At 43.0% G+C, this 17732-nt stretch overlaps 1 protein-coding gene across 6 annotated transcripts in view; it reads right to left on the reverse strand.

The window, feature by feature from the left end:
• ZNF827 (zinc finger protein 827) overlaps positions 1–17732 on the reverse strand; it is a 165515-nt gene that overhangs the window by 64693 nt on the left and 83090 nt on the right. For all 6 annotated transcript variants that reach the window (XM_045798885.2, XM_045798888.2, XM_045798887.2 and 3 more), the window contains exons 6-7: positions 11865–12104; positions 9487–9544 (exon numbers count right to left, since the gene is read on the reverse strand). In XM_045798885.2, the coding sequence (XP_045654841.2) occupies positions 9487–9544; positions 11865–12104 (298 nt within the window). The remainder of the gene's footprint in view (positions 1–9486; positions 9545–11864; positions 12105–17732) is intronic.

Genomic DNA, 17732 nt, shown 5'->3' on the forward strand with positions numbered 1-17732 from the left:
ACAGCACTGGAGGAGATAATGCTAAGTGAAATAAGTCAAGCAGAGAAAGACAACTATCATATGATTTCTCTCATCTATGGAACATAAGAACTAGGAAGATTGGTAGGGGAAGAAAGGGATAAAGAAAGGGGGGGTAATCAGAAGGGGGAATGAAACATGAGAGACTATGGACTCTGAGAAACAAACTGAGGACTTCAGAGGGGAGGGGGGTGGGGGAATGGGATAGACCGGTGATGGGTAGTAAGGAGGGCACGTATTGCATGGTGCACTGGGTGTTATACACAACTAATGAATCATCGAGCCTTACATCGGAAACCGGGGATGTACTGTATGGTGACTAACATAATATAATAAAAAATCATTTAAAAAAAAAATAAATAAATGATTGTATTTGAAATACATTAAATGCTAAGTTCTACAGATCTCTGTGAAAGAATTTTTAGTATTGGGGCACCTGGGTGGCTCAGTTGGTTAAGCAACTGCATTCTGCTCAAGTGATGATCCCCAGGCCCTGGGATCAAGCCCCGTGTTGGGGTCCCGGCACTTGGTGGGGAGCCTGCTTCTCCCTCTTCCTCTGCCCCTCTCCCCTACTTGTGCTCTCTCTCTCTCAAATAGATAAATAAAATCTTTAAAAAAAATCAAAAAAAAATTTAAAAGCAGTGTTTTTTTAAAAAAAGAATTTTTAATACTTTACAAAACGCTGGTTAGGTCATTTTGCTCAGGTATAACAATTGCTCTATGTCACCTTGGACAGTATGTGGGCCTCCCAACTTCCAGCTTGGGCCCTCAATTTCGTTTTGGATGGCAGAATAGCTGCTTCTTCTGAAATGGGCCCAGATATTAATATTTTAGGTATAGCAGTCAGTGCCAATTTTCCTATGAATATTATAGCAGTCCGTTAAAAAAGTAATCATCTATAAGGAAAGAAAACAGTTTTCAATGGTGTTCACCAACACCGCCCTTTTCTTTGCAACACCACAGAAATAAGGACCCCCGATTCTTTGAATGATTTTAATGTATTTATTTTAATAAAAGAATTTGAACATGGGGGTGGGGAAGAGTGCTCACGACTAAAACTGACTGTAAGCCTCTGACCCGAAGACAACTCTGACCATTCAAAACAGCAAGCTCCTGATTCAAGCTTGAAAGGGACACAACAGAGGAGACCACCTGCAACCCCAGTGGGCAGGTCTGGAAACCCCGTCGTTGCTCATGTTGGGTGCACACATTTTCAAAGAAAGAAGGACTATACTGAATCAAACGTGAATTAATCACTATACATTGGCAGGCTTCAGCCAGGACATTTATCTACAAATTGAGGCTGGCACTGCAGACTCAGTGGGTTTCTAAATGGGGCTTGTGGGCAGATGGAGAACCAAGGTCATTCTACTACTCATATGGGCACCAGATTTTCATCTTTAATTTTCAGAGTTGACAAAAAAGCTAAGACGTGTCTTCTTCTCCTAGTCCATTGATATGACCGCATACTTGGCTGGTGCAACTTTCTCAGCAATTAAAGACACTCAGATGTGTTGTTGATTCTGTACGATGTACAATGGCATTGTGGAAAATATTCTTATTTTTTAGAGATACATATCAAAGCATCTGAGAGTGAACGTTATGATGTCTGAGATGTGATTTAAATATATTTTTTTAAAGATTTTGCTCACTTATTTGAGAGAAAGTGAAAGAGCACAAGCAGGGGGAGCAGCAAAGGGAGAGGGAGAAGAAGTCTCCCAGCTGAGCAGGGAGCCCAGTGCGGGACTCAATCCCAGGACCCTGGGATCATGACCCAAGCCGAAGGCAGACACTTAACCATCTGAGCCACCCAGGCGCCTGGGACATGATTTAAATTGGAGGGAAGAAAAGGGTCATGAAATAAAGCACGGCAAATGTTTTCTCAGTGGGTGATGGGACCGTAGTGGTTTATTTCATTATTCCTTCTACTTTGTTTTGAAATTTTTCATAAAAAAAAAAAATCAATAACAACAATCAAACGAAAATTCCAATCCAGACAAACCACCAGAGAAAAATAAATGTCATTAAAAGAAAATATACAAAAGAACAAATACAAATGTTCCCTGTGAACAGAATGCTTGACATCAGTAGGAATCAACAAATAGAAAGATTTTAACTATAAAATAGAATTTATAACCTCCCAATTGGCAAAAAAAAAAAAAATTTTTTTTAAATGATAACGCACAAGACCTTTGAAATATTTTCTCTCTCTATCTCTTATTAGCTTCTGGTAGAATTATAGGTTCAACTTTTTTGAAAGTCCATTAGCCCAATCATGCAAAAGCCTCAAAACTGAATGGTTTTTTTAAGTCAATTTATCCCAAGTTTATTTATGTCAGCAACAACTTGGGAAAACAGAACAAAACCAAACCCTTGATATCCAATAATAGAGGACCAATTAAATACATTAGGACACATGCAAACATTGAATACTATGTAAACATTAAAAGAGTAATATTATGTTTACTGATATGGAAAGCAGTTCTTAGGATATCACTAGGTGAAAAGAGAAGCCTGCAAAACTGTATATATAGTAGGATCCAATTTTTATAGGAAAGTATACGTATACAAACAGACAAAAATTCAGCCAGGAGATACACCACCAACTTGGCAGTGGCCGTCTCTACATAGCACCATTGATTAGAAATGACTGTTTTTTCTTCTTTATGTTCTCCTATATCCTCCACCAATAAAAGTTCTTTTTACAACTTAAAAAAAGACTTAAGTTTTGCAGTTTAGGACCCTTTATTTTTAAAGAGACTCCTAGTCTTTTAAAGAGGAAGCTGAGGGATGATATAACCCACGGCAGTGTTAAGACCTAGGCAGGCGCAAGTGTATGTAAATTAGGATTCCAACAGGATCAGTCAACTTCAGCTGGAGAAAGGCCAAAAGCTCTGGAAGGGAGAGGCCGCTGCAAATATTATAGAACAACAGAACATCTTACAAAGAAATATTTACTGGTAACGTGTTCTTATTTTCTTCTTTCAAAAGCACAAATGCTTTCTATTTAGGGCTGTCTCAGAGGCGGGCCTGTCTGTACAACCTAACACCAAGTTTTCAAGGAACAATTCCTGTTGCTCCAGCTCGAGCATTCATCCACTGTGGGGCCAGGAAACTTCTCAGGACAAGAAGCACAATGCCAGGCCTTGTGGAGGGCTGCTGCGGCGGGGAGGCCAGGCCCGGGGAGCTGGAGCCAAGCGCAGGCCACGGAAGTAAACCTGCACGTCCGGATCCACGAAATGTCAGCTTGTGAGGGACCGGGATCTCCCTCGGGACTCTGACTTCATGCATAAACAAGGACAATGGGCTTTCTGCTGAGGTGAGCAGAGAACAGATGCACTCAGTCTTCCTTGCAGTTGCAAAGACTCTGTCCTGTGGAAGCTGTACGTAACGCCAGTGAAATGCGGCTGCTCCCTGGCCTGCTGCATCACCCCAGAGGGCTTTTCACCCCTAAACAGAGGTCAACCCTTCTAAGTCTGATATGCTTCTAGTAACAACCATGGAGATGCTCTTGAGAGAAAATCCCAGATAAGAACAGGATTGAGCTAGCACCTAAACCACATATACCTTTGGGCATGTCACCCCTGCCTAACTTGTGAAAGGTGGCTAAGGGAGAAAGCTAGATATCTACTCAGAGAGACTAACACATTTATACTTCATCCCTGGCTATTCTGAGTTACACAAACAAGGTGGACCACCACTGCAAGCCGGTAGAAGGAAAGGCGGCAGAGCTCATGGGAAATGAAGAAAAGGCACAGCCCTCTTTAGATCCTCAAAAGGAGATTTAAACTCATCTCTTTACAATAACACAATACCAAATGGTTCTGGAAGCATATTGTTTCAACTTTAATGTTCGATATAGGCATCACAGATGGAAAGAAAAATGGCAGGGGTGATACTTACAAGACAATGGAGTTCAGGAATAAAACATACTGAGAAAGGTCTGGTGAAATAAGAAGGAAAAAAACCCAAGCGGCAGCAATGGACAAAATAATTTCAGGCTATATGTAAAGCAAAATAAATATATAAATCTACTGTATTCAAGGGTGAGTTTAATTTCTTTGAAAACTGAAAACTCAAAGATAAGTTGAAAAGGATGTATTGCCAATGAAAAGACACTCAAGTTAACATTTGTGTCAGAGCAGCTGTGGACAGTGGTGCAGGTTGTGTACTGCACCAAGGTACCACACATGGGGGGGGCCTACTTAACGTCACAGATATCAAAAATTTATGTATTTACTGTGACAGTATTCCAGTAGGTGGCAGTATCTTGAGGAAAGGTGTCTTAAAATTTGCAATGGCACCATATAGCCCTCTAGGAGCTTTGCCTTCACCAAAAAAAGCACCGAATGTTTTAACTGAAGGGACTCCATGAAATTAGTAGCAATTTCCATTTTTTAGAAACGGAATCTCAATGCATTTAATTCTTAAGTCCTAAAATTTAATGGGTAATGAGAAAATGTGGAGAGCTACTCAAAAATCACCAATTTCGTGTGCTCTGTTTCTTGTTTATTTTCTTAATTGCTTTTATCTAACCCAGTGTTCTTTGTAAGTAATCTTTTACTTTTTAAGGTAATAGAGCATAATTCTCTTAGGCCTTCTAAAAAATGAAAAGAGGAAACTATACAAACTGATGCTTTCCCAAATGTGTGCAATTTCTATTACTGAATCATAAATATTTAAGGACATGCGTCCAAACGATCACACAGGAAAATTCTACATTGGACACTTCCAAGTGCATACGTCTTTTAGTGAGCACTGTAAGTGCCATTATCGAAATCATAACAAAGATTCCGCATTGCGAATTCTGAAAATTGGGCAAATTAAACGTTGGTTGGCACGGCGTGATATGAGTCTACCTTTCTCCGATTGTCCCACTTCTGCTTTTTGTCTTGTAAGAGGAAAAGGACAATTTGGGTAAACACTTCCTTACTTTTGGAATAAAGTAAGCCAGGTGCGAGAAGTTTTTCTTAAGGCCTGCAATCTTATATCCCCATGGACACTGAATTATTAACGGGTAAAAGAGAGAACAAATAACCAAGAGAGGGTTCTTGGCAGCCATTGTTTGACGTTCATGGTGTTACACAACATTGAGCATGTCCAATTCACTGCCAGGAGCTATCTGATTCTTACTCTAGGGTTCCATTTTCCTATTTCGATCTTATCCAGCATCTGGCGGGGTGATGGTCCATGTCAGAAGATGTAGATCTTCTTTTTATTCCATTAAACTTTGGGATCTGGTTATGATATCATGCCTCATATATTTTCATCAACAAATGATCATATTAGCTGGTTATCTATTCCCTGCAGAATCTAGGCTTGTGCTATGAAAGGAAATAAAAAATCAGGATTTTATTAGTCTCTTAAGTGTTCAGTCCTTCTGTTCTCCTGGGTCTGGCTGGACTGTCTCCTCATCTCATTTATCAGGTAGAATGGCATTAAGAACGCTCCGTCCACACACTATCTCAAAGGAGATGCACAGCCTTCTTTACACTTAGATTGAATTTGCTAGACTCTGGGGTTAAGCAGGCAAAAGAACTGCTGTTTTAGCATTTACGGTGAAGTTCCAACTAAAGGACTGATTCAGTGGAGGTGCCCCTAGGAGGGCACAAACAAAGGTGGAAGGGTTAAGGTCAAGGCATCGGTGAGCAGGACCACACGATCCAATCATTCCAGCTGTTAAGTAGATTGATTTTTTTGCCTGGCTACACGGTGCACTTCCGTAGATTGTTTTTCTCCTTCACTTTTGGGAAGATGATACTAATTTAAGCACCTGAGTCTCAGTTCTTGGGGTGAAAGAAAAAGTGTTCTAAAACAAGTTCTTAAAATGATATCTGGGATTTGCTTTAAAATAATTTAGGGGGAGGAAGAACAAAAGGAGGGGACTTCTCAACAAGGGTCATGAGATGATCGTTGTTCAGACCGAGTGATGGGTACTTTCTCTACTTTTGTGTATGTTTGAAATTTTCCATTGAAAGAGTTTTTTTTACAAATGAGGTAGAGAGCCAATGATCCAGAAACTTGCTAGTTACTTGTTTCAACCTTTAGCTTCACCGAAACCATTCTTTTTAAATTGCTACAAGGAACGCTGTCTAACATCATTTTCTCTCTCCCTGTCTGCCCATCTTATAATAGAGATATTAACAAACAGCAGCATTGTCAATGGAAAGGATCTGACGAGGAGGGAGGTACCAGCAGCCCATATGGGATGGACGGAGAGCTGTACACACATCCCCAAACTTCATGCTCTCTTGGTGCCCAGGCATGGAAATCCGCACCCCGCATCTCCTCTGGTTGGTAAGCACATACTGGAATGCTAAGCTACAGTGTTTCTTCCTAGGCTGCTACATTTTTCCTTAGTTCTTGTGGTTGGAATGAGAGTCAAGACCAAAAAATGACAAACAACTGTGGAGAAAGTTGTGGGTTTATACAGAACAGGAAGAATCAGTTGCTTTCTTCCAGGATTGCACATCTCTTCTCTGCTCTCAGCCCCCTCGATACCCAGACTCTAGGAGCAGGAGATCTCGCTGAGTGGAGGAGCTGAGGCGCCCCCGGCATCTGGAAGAGCCTGACCCCAGCACGGTGCTGCAGCCAGCGTACCAAAGCCCGCCCTTCAGAATTAAACTACCTTTAGTGTACCCAGCAACTCTCAAACATGGCAGATTATGAGCTGGACTGCCACCATTTTGGACAGCCAGCTTCTTCTGGAAAACCTAGAAGAAGATTCTACTAAGTACCTAAAGATCGGAGATAAGGAAATTTGGAGGCTTGATGTCAATCTCTTTGAAAAGTATCGCAAATCCTACCCTAAAACGTAACCCGCCTGAGCTGACCTTGTGCATACAAAATATGAAAGAGTTCCTTCTAAAACAGGAATCAAAAGAGAGAGGGAGCTGGCATTTTTTCCCCTGCTGTCCCTGCTATCAGTTAACTGAGGTTAAAGAGGATTTCTTGGCACAAAGCCGCTCGCTCATTCTATTCCACCTGAAGTAATGAGGTGAGAAAGTAAAAAAGAGACCTGTTTGAGGAGAGGCTAATTGAACAAGTTCCTACTCAAAGGAAGAATAAAAACACACCAAGGATTCCATAGAAGGAGAATAAACCCAGAACTCTGTAACACGGCTATATGACCACTGTACCATATTGGGGGCTCATAGCAAGCACCTCTCCCTCTGCTTTGGGCAAAAGATCTGATTTGGATTTCTTCTTACTCATAATCTCCCAGCAAGAGAAGAATTTAAAGATTGCCTCATTTTTGCCAAATGGCTAAAAAAATTTCTCTTCTATCCTATAATTATGCCCTAACTCCAGCCAAGGCAATTTAGGCTATGAGACGCATTTTGCTCATTTGGGGCTGGTTCAAACCTCCTCTTAGTCTTCCCAGAGAACACCTGAAAAGCATAAAATAACATGGCTTCGCAGCATACCTTTCTGTTATATAAATATGATGATGTGATCTTAAAGGTCCAGCAGAAAACCACCACAGGGAGTGCTGTCGGTCCCGCCCATACTCCTTCACTGCATTAGCGCGCTCACCAAGAGCGAGCGAGGGAGCGAGTGGCTGGCAGTGCTGGCCGCTAACGGTGAGCAAGAACGGCCTTCACCCTTGGAGCCCCGGCAACTAAGAGGCTCCCTATCCCTTGCTGGCGGGGACCCAAACTGGTGAATAGCATGGGGGTCCAAAGAGCTTGCCCCTTGCCTCCTGGCAGAATTTACCCTATGGTGCAATTCATGCTCTAGAATTCTCCGTGGGATTGAGCTGAAGCCAGAATCCAGCGAAAACTACGTTCTTGCTCCACAACTTCCCCGTCCCTCTCCTGCCACCTTCATTGCCCAGCAGAGTCCTCTGAGAGCACTCCCTCAATAAAGCCCCTTACAGGAATCCCTGTCTCAGGCTCTGCTTCTAGGGAACCTGAGCAGTAACACTTCAAGAAACCTACGGGAGCAAATTAAAACTAACATTTTATTATTTTTAGTCTGCTGTCTTTCATTGTCTCCCAGTCAGGACAATTTCATGGGTTTAGAGCCATGGACACAAGCACAGATACTAAATAGTCTTTTACATGTGGAAGGTCCACTGGAATCTGTAATCTACGTAACATCTCCTATTCGGGCAACCAACTGAACAGACAAACAGCCCTCCCAGCCCCAAGATCCATTTCCCAAAACAATGCGCAGCCCAGATCGCAAGACCCGTTTTCCATCTGTGTACTTAATAGGCAGAAGCAAGGCTGGTACCACTCTTCCGTTCTGCTACAGCAGGTTTCGTGTTCCTAATACTATCTGAACTTTGTGTGAGGCCAGCTGGCTCCGTTTTAATTACTATTTGACATTTGATATTCCTAGATTCCAATTCATAGAATTAAAAAGAAAAAAACAACTCGGGTTAAGGTTCAGATGAGCACTGTTTACGTGCCTGACGATGCTCTGAGGTTAACTCACACCACCTCAAGAAAGACAAACCTCATTTATCTTCCACTGCAAGAATTAAAAACACAAAACCAGTCAACTGTTCCCATTAGCAAGAATCCAAGTTTGCTCGGGAAAGCATAGTTCCTTGATTTAAAACCTTCTTGGGAGCCCACATCTCATTCTCCCTGTTCCTATTTCATCTGGTGAAGCCCACATCTTAGGTTCACTCAGGAACTGGAGGGTGGTCTGAGGGTGGGGGACGGTCCCTGAAAGCTAGAGCGCCTATCTCTCCCGGGGTTCCTTTTTCGCAATGGTGGGGCATGTGAACCACAGTTCACGTGTGCACGGCCTTCCAGGGGGGGATGAGTGGCGGCATGGGCCGGTCCTCCTCCTTCCACCTGGCAAACGCATGGGCATCCCACCCTGGCTGACCTCCTCCAACTGCCTTTGGCAAACGTACAGCATCCTTATCCACAGCTGTTAATGACAAAGGTTTTCCTGCAGCCTTTTAAAGCATTTTCTCTCACTTTAAAATGTTCTGCCCTCCTAACAAGGCTGTGAGGTGAAAAGCTGGGCTATCCTGGGTGACCAGTGATCAGCCCACACCTGTGGAGCTACTTAGGAACACAGCTGCCGTAAGAACCTTGGTCTCCTGAGCGGGTGACGTCTTCCTGAGGTATGGACCCAGCTCTCGATCCCAGCTGTGCCACCCATTTAAACTCCCAAGTCAAGAAACTTCTGCAAAGAGAATAATCATATGACCTACTTCACGAAACTATTATAAGGAATTAAAAACAAGAACATCTGGAAAATTCTCCAGCCAAGTAACAGCTATTAGATGTTTGATAAATATTAGTGGTCTTTCCCCTTGGCGCTCTTGCTTTCTGTATTGTTTCCACAAAATTTCTAACACAAACTAGGGGCAAAAAGGCATGACTCCTTTGAACCCGGTGGGAGAAAATAGTTTGGGGAACAGTGTGCAACACGTGACTGGAGCCTAATGGCCCACACAGGGGGCGCAATGAGGGGACACCCCCCCCCAATAAAATGGCGTACCTGGTGGTCGTCCGAATGGTGTTTTCTTTTGTGTGATTGTGCTCTTTGCTCACTTTTTCTGTAAGGAGAAAGAATGAAACATCTCTTTTAGGTCATTTGTATTCAATTTGTGTCTCTAAGGCTTAAACAGAAACTCCCTCAACGTTTCTTTTTCTCTTGTGGTTTTCTTTTGGTTTCCTTTTTAAATATTCAAACCCTCCCTGTCTTATTCGTAAAGACAATCATTAAAAGCATATAGACAGCAGCCACAAAAATATTTTAGTAGAAACCAATCAAAGGGAAACAGTCACTGACAAATTTCAAGTGTGTTGTCTGGTTTTAATGAGGCCTTTATAAGTACACATACACACAGAGAGATGTGCGCAGAACCCGTTATTTCTACATCTTTCCCCAGCTGAAAATTTCTGCTTTCCTCTGATTCAGCATGAAAATCGCAGTTGCTGCAACTGTTACGCTTCTGACTTTGATGACAACCTTTAAGCATTCTGTATTGTCAGGCCCCTTTGTGAGAGGGGATATAAAAACAGCCATAAGACCTCTGGGTTCTGCAGTCATCGAGCACTTATTCTGATAAATGTCACCAGGGACAAAAAAATATCATTAGACAAGCAGAGGTAAACCCTCCCTTACTCTGTCTTGAGGTCTGTATCTACCAGCTGTCAGAAATTATTTAATTAGCTTTCAAGAACACAAAAGTTGAACTCTGGCCTTCCCAATCCAGTTCAAATGTGAGGACTCTGTCCTGACTGTCACAGCTCTCAACGGCTTCACCATGCAGAGAAAACCTGGCCCATTCGGCAAGGGTTTCAGATTTCCAGGGCAGGCAAGTAGAAAACTCCTGATCTTAGGGATCTCTGAACAAATTTAAACAGATATTTGGAAAAATGAAAGGCTTACAACATTTGCCCAGGACTTTGTAATGGCGTGCGAGTTGGTGTGGACAGTTGCTTTCTGTCCACTCAACAATGACAATGGGGCTGAATTTGGATTCACAGGCAGTATTCTTCCAGAGAGCAGGAAACCGGGGCTAAAAGACTTGCCTGAGGTCACCCAGGCAGTGAGAGTGCCAGGGTGAGAACACTCAGACACAAAGTTTGTCACTGATAGTAGACAGTGATAACGTACTGTGAGAGACAGAGACTTTCTGAAAAACCACACCGGCCTCACTTTTGCAAATTCTAACTGCTAGGTAATTTTCAAAGTTATATTGTTTTTAGATATGCTTTCAGCCGTTTAAAAAAAAAAAGCATCTTGTAGGATTTGGAGCTTTGGGAAGCTTGCAAAGATCCACGTGTCCTGTGAAGTTTACAGAATTTACTGTTTCCATTACTGCAGGGCTTTGCACAAAGAACAATCCTTGTTTGAGTACTCGGAGGCCACCATTTTTGGGACCAACTGATAGTTTCAAGCTCTGGGCTGTGTCAGCTGGCCAAGAAGAAGGTGAACTATCATGATGGTATGCAGATTCTAGCTTCTTTTCCCTGATATTTTTCTTAGCAGGGAAAGCAAGTGAATACTTAAATAATGAGGCATCTCATGGAGTTTTGAATATGTTACCCGTAACAAAACAGAGTTTATCAAACATTAGTAACAAACTTTACTGATACATGAACTGCTGTATGTAGGCCAATGCTCGGCTGTGGACAAGCTGTGTGTATTTCATATGAATCTGAATCTTATATGTGTATACATCTTTGATGTCAATCATGTTCAGTAATAACAGCATGTTAAATTTATTAAGGACAAACACTCTGCAGCTTGAAAGAGTTAACAACCAAGAGGACCCTCAACCGTTCTATCAAGACACTTCGCTGAGCTGGTAATTCCTACACCTGTGAATTCCAAGTATTCAAAGTAGAAACAATTGGTTTACAGAAAAATGCTCTGCAAGGGGAGAGCTGGAAAGAGTGCTCACATTTTCATCTTCTCCCTTTGCTTGATTTTTTTTTTTTTTGGCAAGATACAGTAAAATCTTAATTCAAACCACACTAATTTGGAATTCAAGGTAATTCAGTCACTGTTGGAGTAAATTGAAGTTTATCTTTTGAACATTAGAGAAAAAAAAAAAAGGCTGTTAATCAGATCAACTGCCTAAGCAAAAGTAGAGGTGAGATGTTTAGCCTAGTCAACAGGGATCATTGGCACAGAATTGAATAGAGTTCTAATTTCAAATGATTCTTAACTATTTATTAAAGAAAGTTTGGCAGGAGTTCCACTTGGCAACATTTTGTTAACTGTTAGTTTGAGTGGCAGGATGCATGTTAAAGTAACAAAATTGATTTCTGTCTGAAAAATCCTATAAGGTATTTTTACTTTGTTAGAGTGGCTTTCCTTCCAATGATTCCCAATTATTGACGTTTTCCTGCACAGAAACGTACCTGACAGTTGAAAGAGAAGCTCCGAAGCCATCTTCACAGAGATATCCTGACTGAAGAGGCTTCTCTCTGGGGGCACTCTGCCCTCTGGCATCTTCTGTAAGGGTTCAGTTTTCTCTCGCCCGATTAAAGTGCTATAGCCAACATTCCGGCTGGGTGATACCGAGACATGCGAGTCCTGAATGTCAACCTCCATGGGCTCCTCTTTAATCTTCACCATCTGAGTTTCCTTGTAGCTTTCCGCTGTAAGCAGGTGAACGAGGAGAAACCAGAACACCATCGTTTTAAAATTCTGAACCAAACCCAGTTTCTAATCACAGGAAGAACCACGAGGATCGTGTCTGGGAGCAGGGGAGAACACCACAGCACAGGGGCACACAGATGGGAAGAAGACTAGTTCAGCCCACCTGGTTTCCTGAAAAGGGAGGGAACTGAAGCCCAGAGAAAGTGACTTGCCCAAGGCCACACCCGAAGCAACAGAACCAGGCCCAGCCAGGTCTCTGAATCTAGCACTTGGCCGGTGACTGGGGTCTCCTGGCCACTCCCCCGTGCACTCCATCCTCTCTATACCGTGCTGCTTCCAGAACTAATGGAGAACGTGGTGAACGTCTGTCCTTGTTTCAGAACTTACTCAATTTCAGCGAATCAAATCACAAGGAACATCTTAATATGACAATTGTCTCCCTCTATTTTTAAAGCTCTGACCAATTTTTTTTCTCTCTCTCTTCTAGGGCACCTAAATTAATAAAGGGTAAACAGGGTCGATTCAACCAAGACATTTATACCTTGCTGGGAGCTAGTAATCCTCAAGACCACCTACGAAGTTAATTGTAGCCCAAGGACCAACGCTTAGAAAAACAGCAATCTTACAGGTTATAATAATGGTTCAATTTACTGACTGTTGTTGCTTTAGGTGTGACTACTCGATGTTTGATCTTTAGTCTGAAACATACATTCGCCTTGCAAAGTCGGACTGTCTTTACGGTCCGTGCGTTCTGTAGAGCTAATGACAGAGCATCTTTGAAACAAGGTGGGGCAATCCGCCCAGCCATTAATTTGGGTCACTTTAAAATGAGCACACTTTCAAATCAATAAGCATTTATTAGTAACTATAGTGTACTCAGCATTCTGGAAAAAAAAAAAGAGGACACAGAGAGAATAGTGGGTTGAATCGTGACCCCTCAAAATCTGTCTATGTCTTAATCCCAGGAACATGTGAACGTCACCTTATTTGGAAAAAGTATATTTGTAGATGTGATTCAGTTAAGGATCTCAAGATGAGATCCTTCTAGATTATCCAGGTAAGCCCTAAACCCAATGATGTGTCCTTAGAATGGACAGATAAGGACGAGACACAGGGGAAGGGCGCATGGAAGCAGAGAGAGTGCTCTGGACTGAATATGTGTTCTACCCTCTGCCTCAAAATTAAGACGTTGAAACTTCATACCCAATGTGATAGTATTTGGATGTGGGGCCGGTTAGTCATGAGGATGGAGCCATCGTGAATGGATTAGTGCCCCTATAAAAAAGACTCCAGAGAGCTCCCAGACAGCAAAGATTTGGGCTCTTTGATTTTGGACCTGCCAGCCTCCAGATCTGTGAGAAATACATTTTTGTCGTTAATAAGCCACCCAGTCAATGGATTCTGTTATAGAAGCCTGACCGGAGCAAGACAAGAAATTGGAGTCATGACGGCCACAAGCTAAGGATTTCCCAGAGCCACCAGAAACTAGGACAGGTAAGGAAACAGGCTCCCCTAGAGACTTCAGATTTCGGGCTACTGGACTCCAGGTTGTGAGGGAATAAATTTCTGTTGTTTTAGGTTACCAAGTTTGTGGTAATTCGTGAAGGATGGATGGATATAGCAATAAGAAGCAGTAGGAAGCAGACAGGACAGATGTGAAAGGGGAATCTCATTGTTGTAAGCTGGGTGGTTAGAGAAAACTACGTTTTCCTTACGAAGCATAAGACAGGGGAGAGCCAAGTACGTGTGTAGTTTATTGAGTTGTAGTAAAAAAGGTGGAAGAGCACTTTTAATTAAATGATTGCAATTAATATAGTGTTGTCAATAAAAGCTATATAAGAAGTGGGCTAATTGTTCTTTTCTCCTTCCCGACGTATTACACATGGTTTTCAGGGTAAATGACTTGGTTTTTTTTTTTTGTCAGCAACTAAACTGCCAAGCAACTGTTATATTTAATTTAGATCCCCTCCCTCTTTCCCTATTCCCTCCAAGCTGTTGTTTCTCCGCGTATCTATGAAGCTCATAAAAACCAAGTTGATTCAGTCACACTAAAAAAAAAAAAAGAAGAAAAAAAGAAAAGAAAGAAAAAAGAAAAGAATATGAAGCTTTCAAGGTTACATGCCTCGTTTCTTTGCCTTGATTTGTAGTCAACCTGATTGTTTCCGGAGGATGGACTGCACCCCTTGCAACCTCCTAGGGATCTGATGGCCCGACAGCCACCCTGACCTCTAGCTACCTCACCCGTAGGTGCAGTCACAACACACATTCCCTCTTTGTGCTCCCTCAAAGTACGTAATATTTGGAAAATAAACAGTGGGGTCAGTGACACAGGTATGTAATGATGTCTCTCAACCCTGCAAGTCATTCCAAGGCTTGCAGACAAACACAAAAACATACTAGGAAAGGATTCACTTCATTCCACAAAAATCTCAATGATCTGAAGAGCACAGCTAGGAAGAAGCTCCATTATCTTTATGTTTTTCCATCTCCTTTCCCCAGCTTTACCCCTGGGTTAAAAATCATCTGGCTATGTGTACCACTGGCTTGAATGGTATCAGGTTTTGAAAGCTACTTGGGATAATTTCAAGTATGATTTACATGAAGTGCTTTCTGCCCTTTCTTATGACAACTCTTGACCTTTCACAAATGCACAAAACACTGATTACTGATAAAAAAAACCTTTAGCACTTTTAATCTACCTGATAGATTCCAGACTCACAGAGAAGAGTTTTCAAGCTGACATCTCAATGGGCAAGTGAGACATAATATAAGAAATATATAAGAAAATATTTGCCAACTGTTCTCTTGCCTTTTTTTGTTAAAGCGGGGTTTCTTAACCCGAGTCAGCACTGTTGACATTTGGGGCCAGATCCTTCTTTATTTGGGGAGGCTGAGCCGTGCGCTGTAGGAAGGTTAGCAACAGCCCCGGTTTCCACCACGAGATCTCAGTGGCACCCATCCTCCAGGTGTGACAAACATGAACAACTCCAGATGTTGCCAATATCCTCTGGGGGCAAAATCACCCCAACTGACAACCACTGCTGTAAAGTTTTTGCCACACTTCCGTTTTCAAACCCCTTCCCCCAAACTGAATCAGAACCCAAGGCAATGGGCGCCTGGGTGGCTGAGACGTTAAGCGTCTGCCTTCGGCTCAGGGCGTGATCCCAACGTTCCGGGATCGAGCCCCACATCAGGCTCCTCCGCTGGGAGCCTTCTTCTTCCTCTCCCACTCCCCTGGCTTGTGTTTCCTCTCTCGCTGGCTGTCTCTCTCTGTCAAATAAATAAATAAAATCTTAAAAAAAAAAACAAAGCACCCAAGGCAAATAAGAAAGAAAAGCTCCTCTTAAGTTCTAGCTTAAGGCTCCCCCACGTATTATTCACCATCTCAGCCTGGTGCCTGGACCGGCTGGCCTAGGAGGCAGGAGGAAGGCTGATTTGGGAACAGATCGTAAGTCGCCTACAGATCCCACTGATCCTCTCTCTCCTTTGCCTGAGGTGTCCTGACAAAACAGTGGTTGAATTAATCATTTCACTCACTCTTAGCTTTGACTCCCACACCTAGGGACATGTCTACCCATCCAGGGTCTTTACTCTTTCCCATCACCTTCCCTCTCCACACATATCGAAAATCCTTTTAGAATCTCTTCCTAAAATAATAGGCCAAATACTAATTTTACCCCGAGTGGCCTATACTGCTATTCCAAGAAAAAAACTGGCACATGGAAAAAGATGAGAGACAGTGTTAACAGTAAGGTTTTGCCTGGGAAGTGGGTTGTAGGTGACTGTTTATTGCAATGCTCATTTGTATCTTTTAATTTTTCTATGATCAATACAGATATTCTGTCATTTACTTACATTTTTAAAAACTAAAAAATGACTACATATGCCCATAAAAAGATGATTATTCCCTCTTTTAGAAGCATTTAGAACACTTTTTATGCCTGGTGGCATTGGAAGAGTGGGTTTGCAAATCAGGTAAGTCCGATTCAAACCCTGTTTGACAACCGCAGGTGAAAATCATGAGAATATCATAATACGGTCTTTTCTACTTTCACCAACACAGTACACATAAGTAATTATCATTAGTATTATTTCATTCATCAGTCATTTGGTCATCCCACCATTTTTAAAATGTCTACTGGGTCCTATGTACTAGGACGGAGGAGATGTGGGATGCGGAGGCAAAGACGTGGCTCTTGCCCTCAAGCACTTTAAATCTACATGAATGATCAAACAAGTATAGACAGCCCTCTAACAAAAGAGGTAAAATTAAAATACAGTGTGGGAAGAGGAGTCAAGGAAGACTGGGAACCAAAGCACAAAGGTGGAATTGTACTCTGCCTGGGGTGTTTGGGGAATACCACCTGGCTGCTTTGGCTGGAGGGCCAGAATTGAGAGATGGCAATGGCACCTTGAGTAAGCAAGACTCATAGGGTGTAAACATAAAAGCGACTCTACTTCTGTCTTCCACTGTCTCTTTAAGCCTGCCCTGCAGGAAGAGTTCCTTTCCTGTCCCTGGGTGAAAACTTGGGCAGGCCCATAACCTGAGAATTCTTAGAGAATACAAAGCTGTATGGTCCTTGGTCTTGATTCAGAATCCAGAAGGTCCAATCCACGTGTGAGTCTACAGTTCCACCTCCTGGGAGGGGAGTCTTTGCCCCTCCATGGAAGGGTCTACAGGTAGCCTTTTGCGGGGGAGGGAACTGGTTCCTTCTCCCTCTCTTGTTGCCTTCTCCCCAGCACAGAGCTGTCTTTTCAGACCCTAGAAGAGAGCTAGAGGAGCAGGGGGGAGAGAGGGAAGGAGAAAAGATGGAAAGCTCTCTGCTATCCCGTTCTAGAATGGTTTCACCCTGTTTAGGCCAGCAGGAGTTTCTCTCATGGGATTTAAGCGTGGGGTCTTCAGAGACCTGGAACTTTGAAGTGATCTTTCCCCCGAAGTTCCCTTTATGTGGCCGAACTCCCTCTTGTCTGGGGTCCCTTATTCCCTCCACTGCCCTAGGAATCCACTTGTCCACTTCCATCCCCCTTTGTCATTGTGCAACCACCAATCGGCTAGGCCGCCCCACTGGAAGGCATTTAAGGCCATACCCATGCCAGCCCTCCTGCGGAAAAATGGTCTACACTGGGGCTACGGTTGACAGCTGCCTCTGTACTTGATCGTACAAACAGCGCAAGCTCAGCCCCTCACAGCACAGCAGCGTCTCTCACACATGCAGTCCCCAAAGCAGCTCGCCATTTCCCACCCTCTAGCTTTCCCAGGCAGGCATGGGACACCAGAGCACGAGGCTCCGCACCTGAGGAAAACACACGACAAACGCCCCAGGGGGCATCTCTTAAGCCGTGCTCTCTAGATTTGGGGTGAGGCTGGTACCCCTTCTCTCATCCCTGCCACCCTGTAGTGGGGGGATCACAACACAGTTGTCTCCAAGATTCCCTCACCTCCATCTTCAACCGCCTCTCACTTTTATACTCTCAGTTTGGTCAAGAGGTCCAAGAGTTGTGTGTGTGGTAAAATTTACCACTTCAGTCATTTTTAAGTGTCCAGTTCAGTGGCATTAAGTACATTCACATTGTACCATCATCACCATCCATCTCCAGAATAGTTCATCTTCCCCACTGATGCTCTA

The sequence above is a fragment of the Ursus americanus genome, chromosome 13, assembly GCF_024610735.1.
Source record: "Ursus americanus isolate L20-20 chromosome 13, mUrsAme1.1.p, whole genome shotgun sequence".
Taxonomy (NCBI): Eukaryota; Metazoa; Chordata; class Mammalia; order Carnivora; family Ursidae; genus Ursus; species Ursus americanus.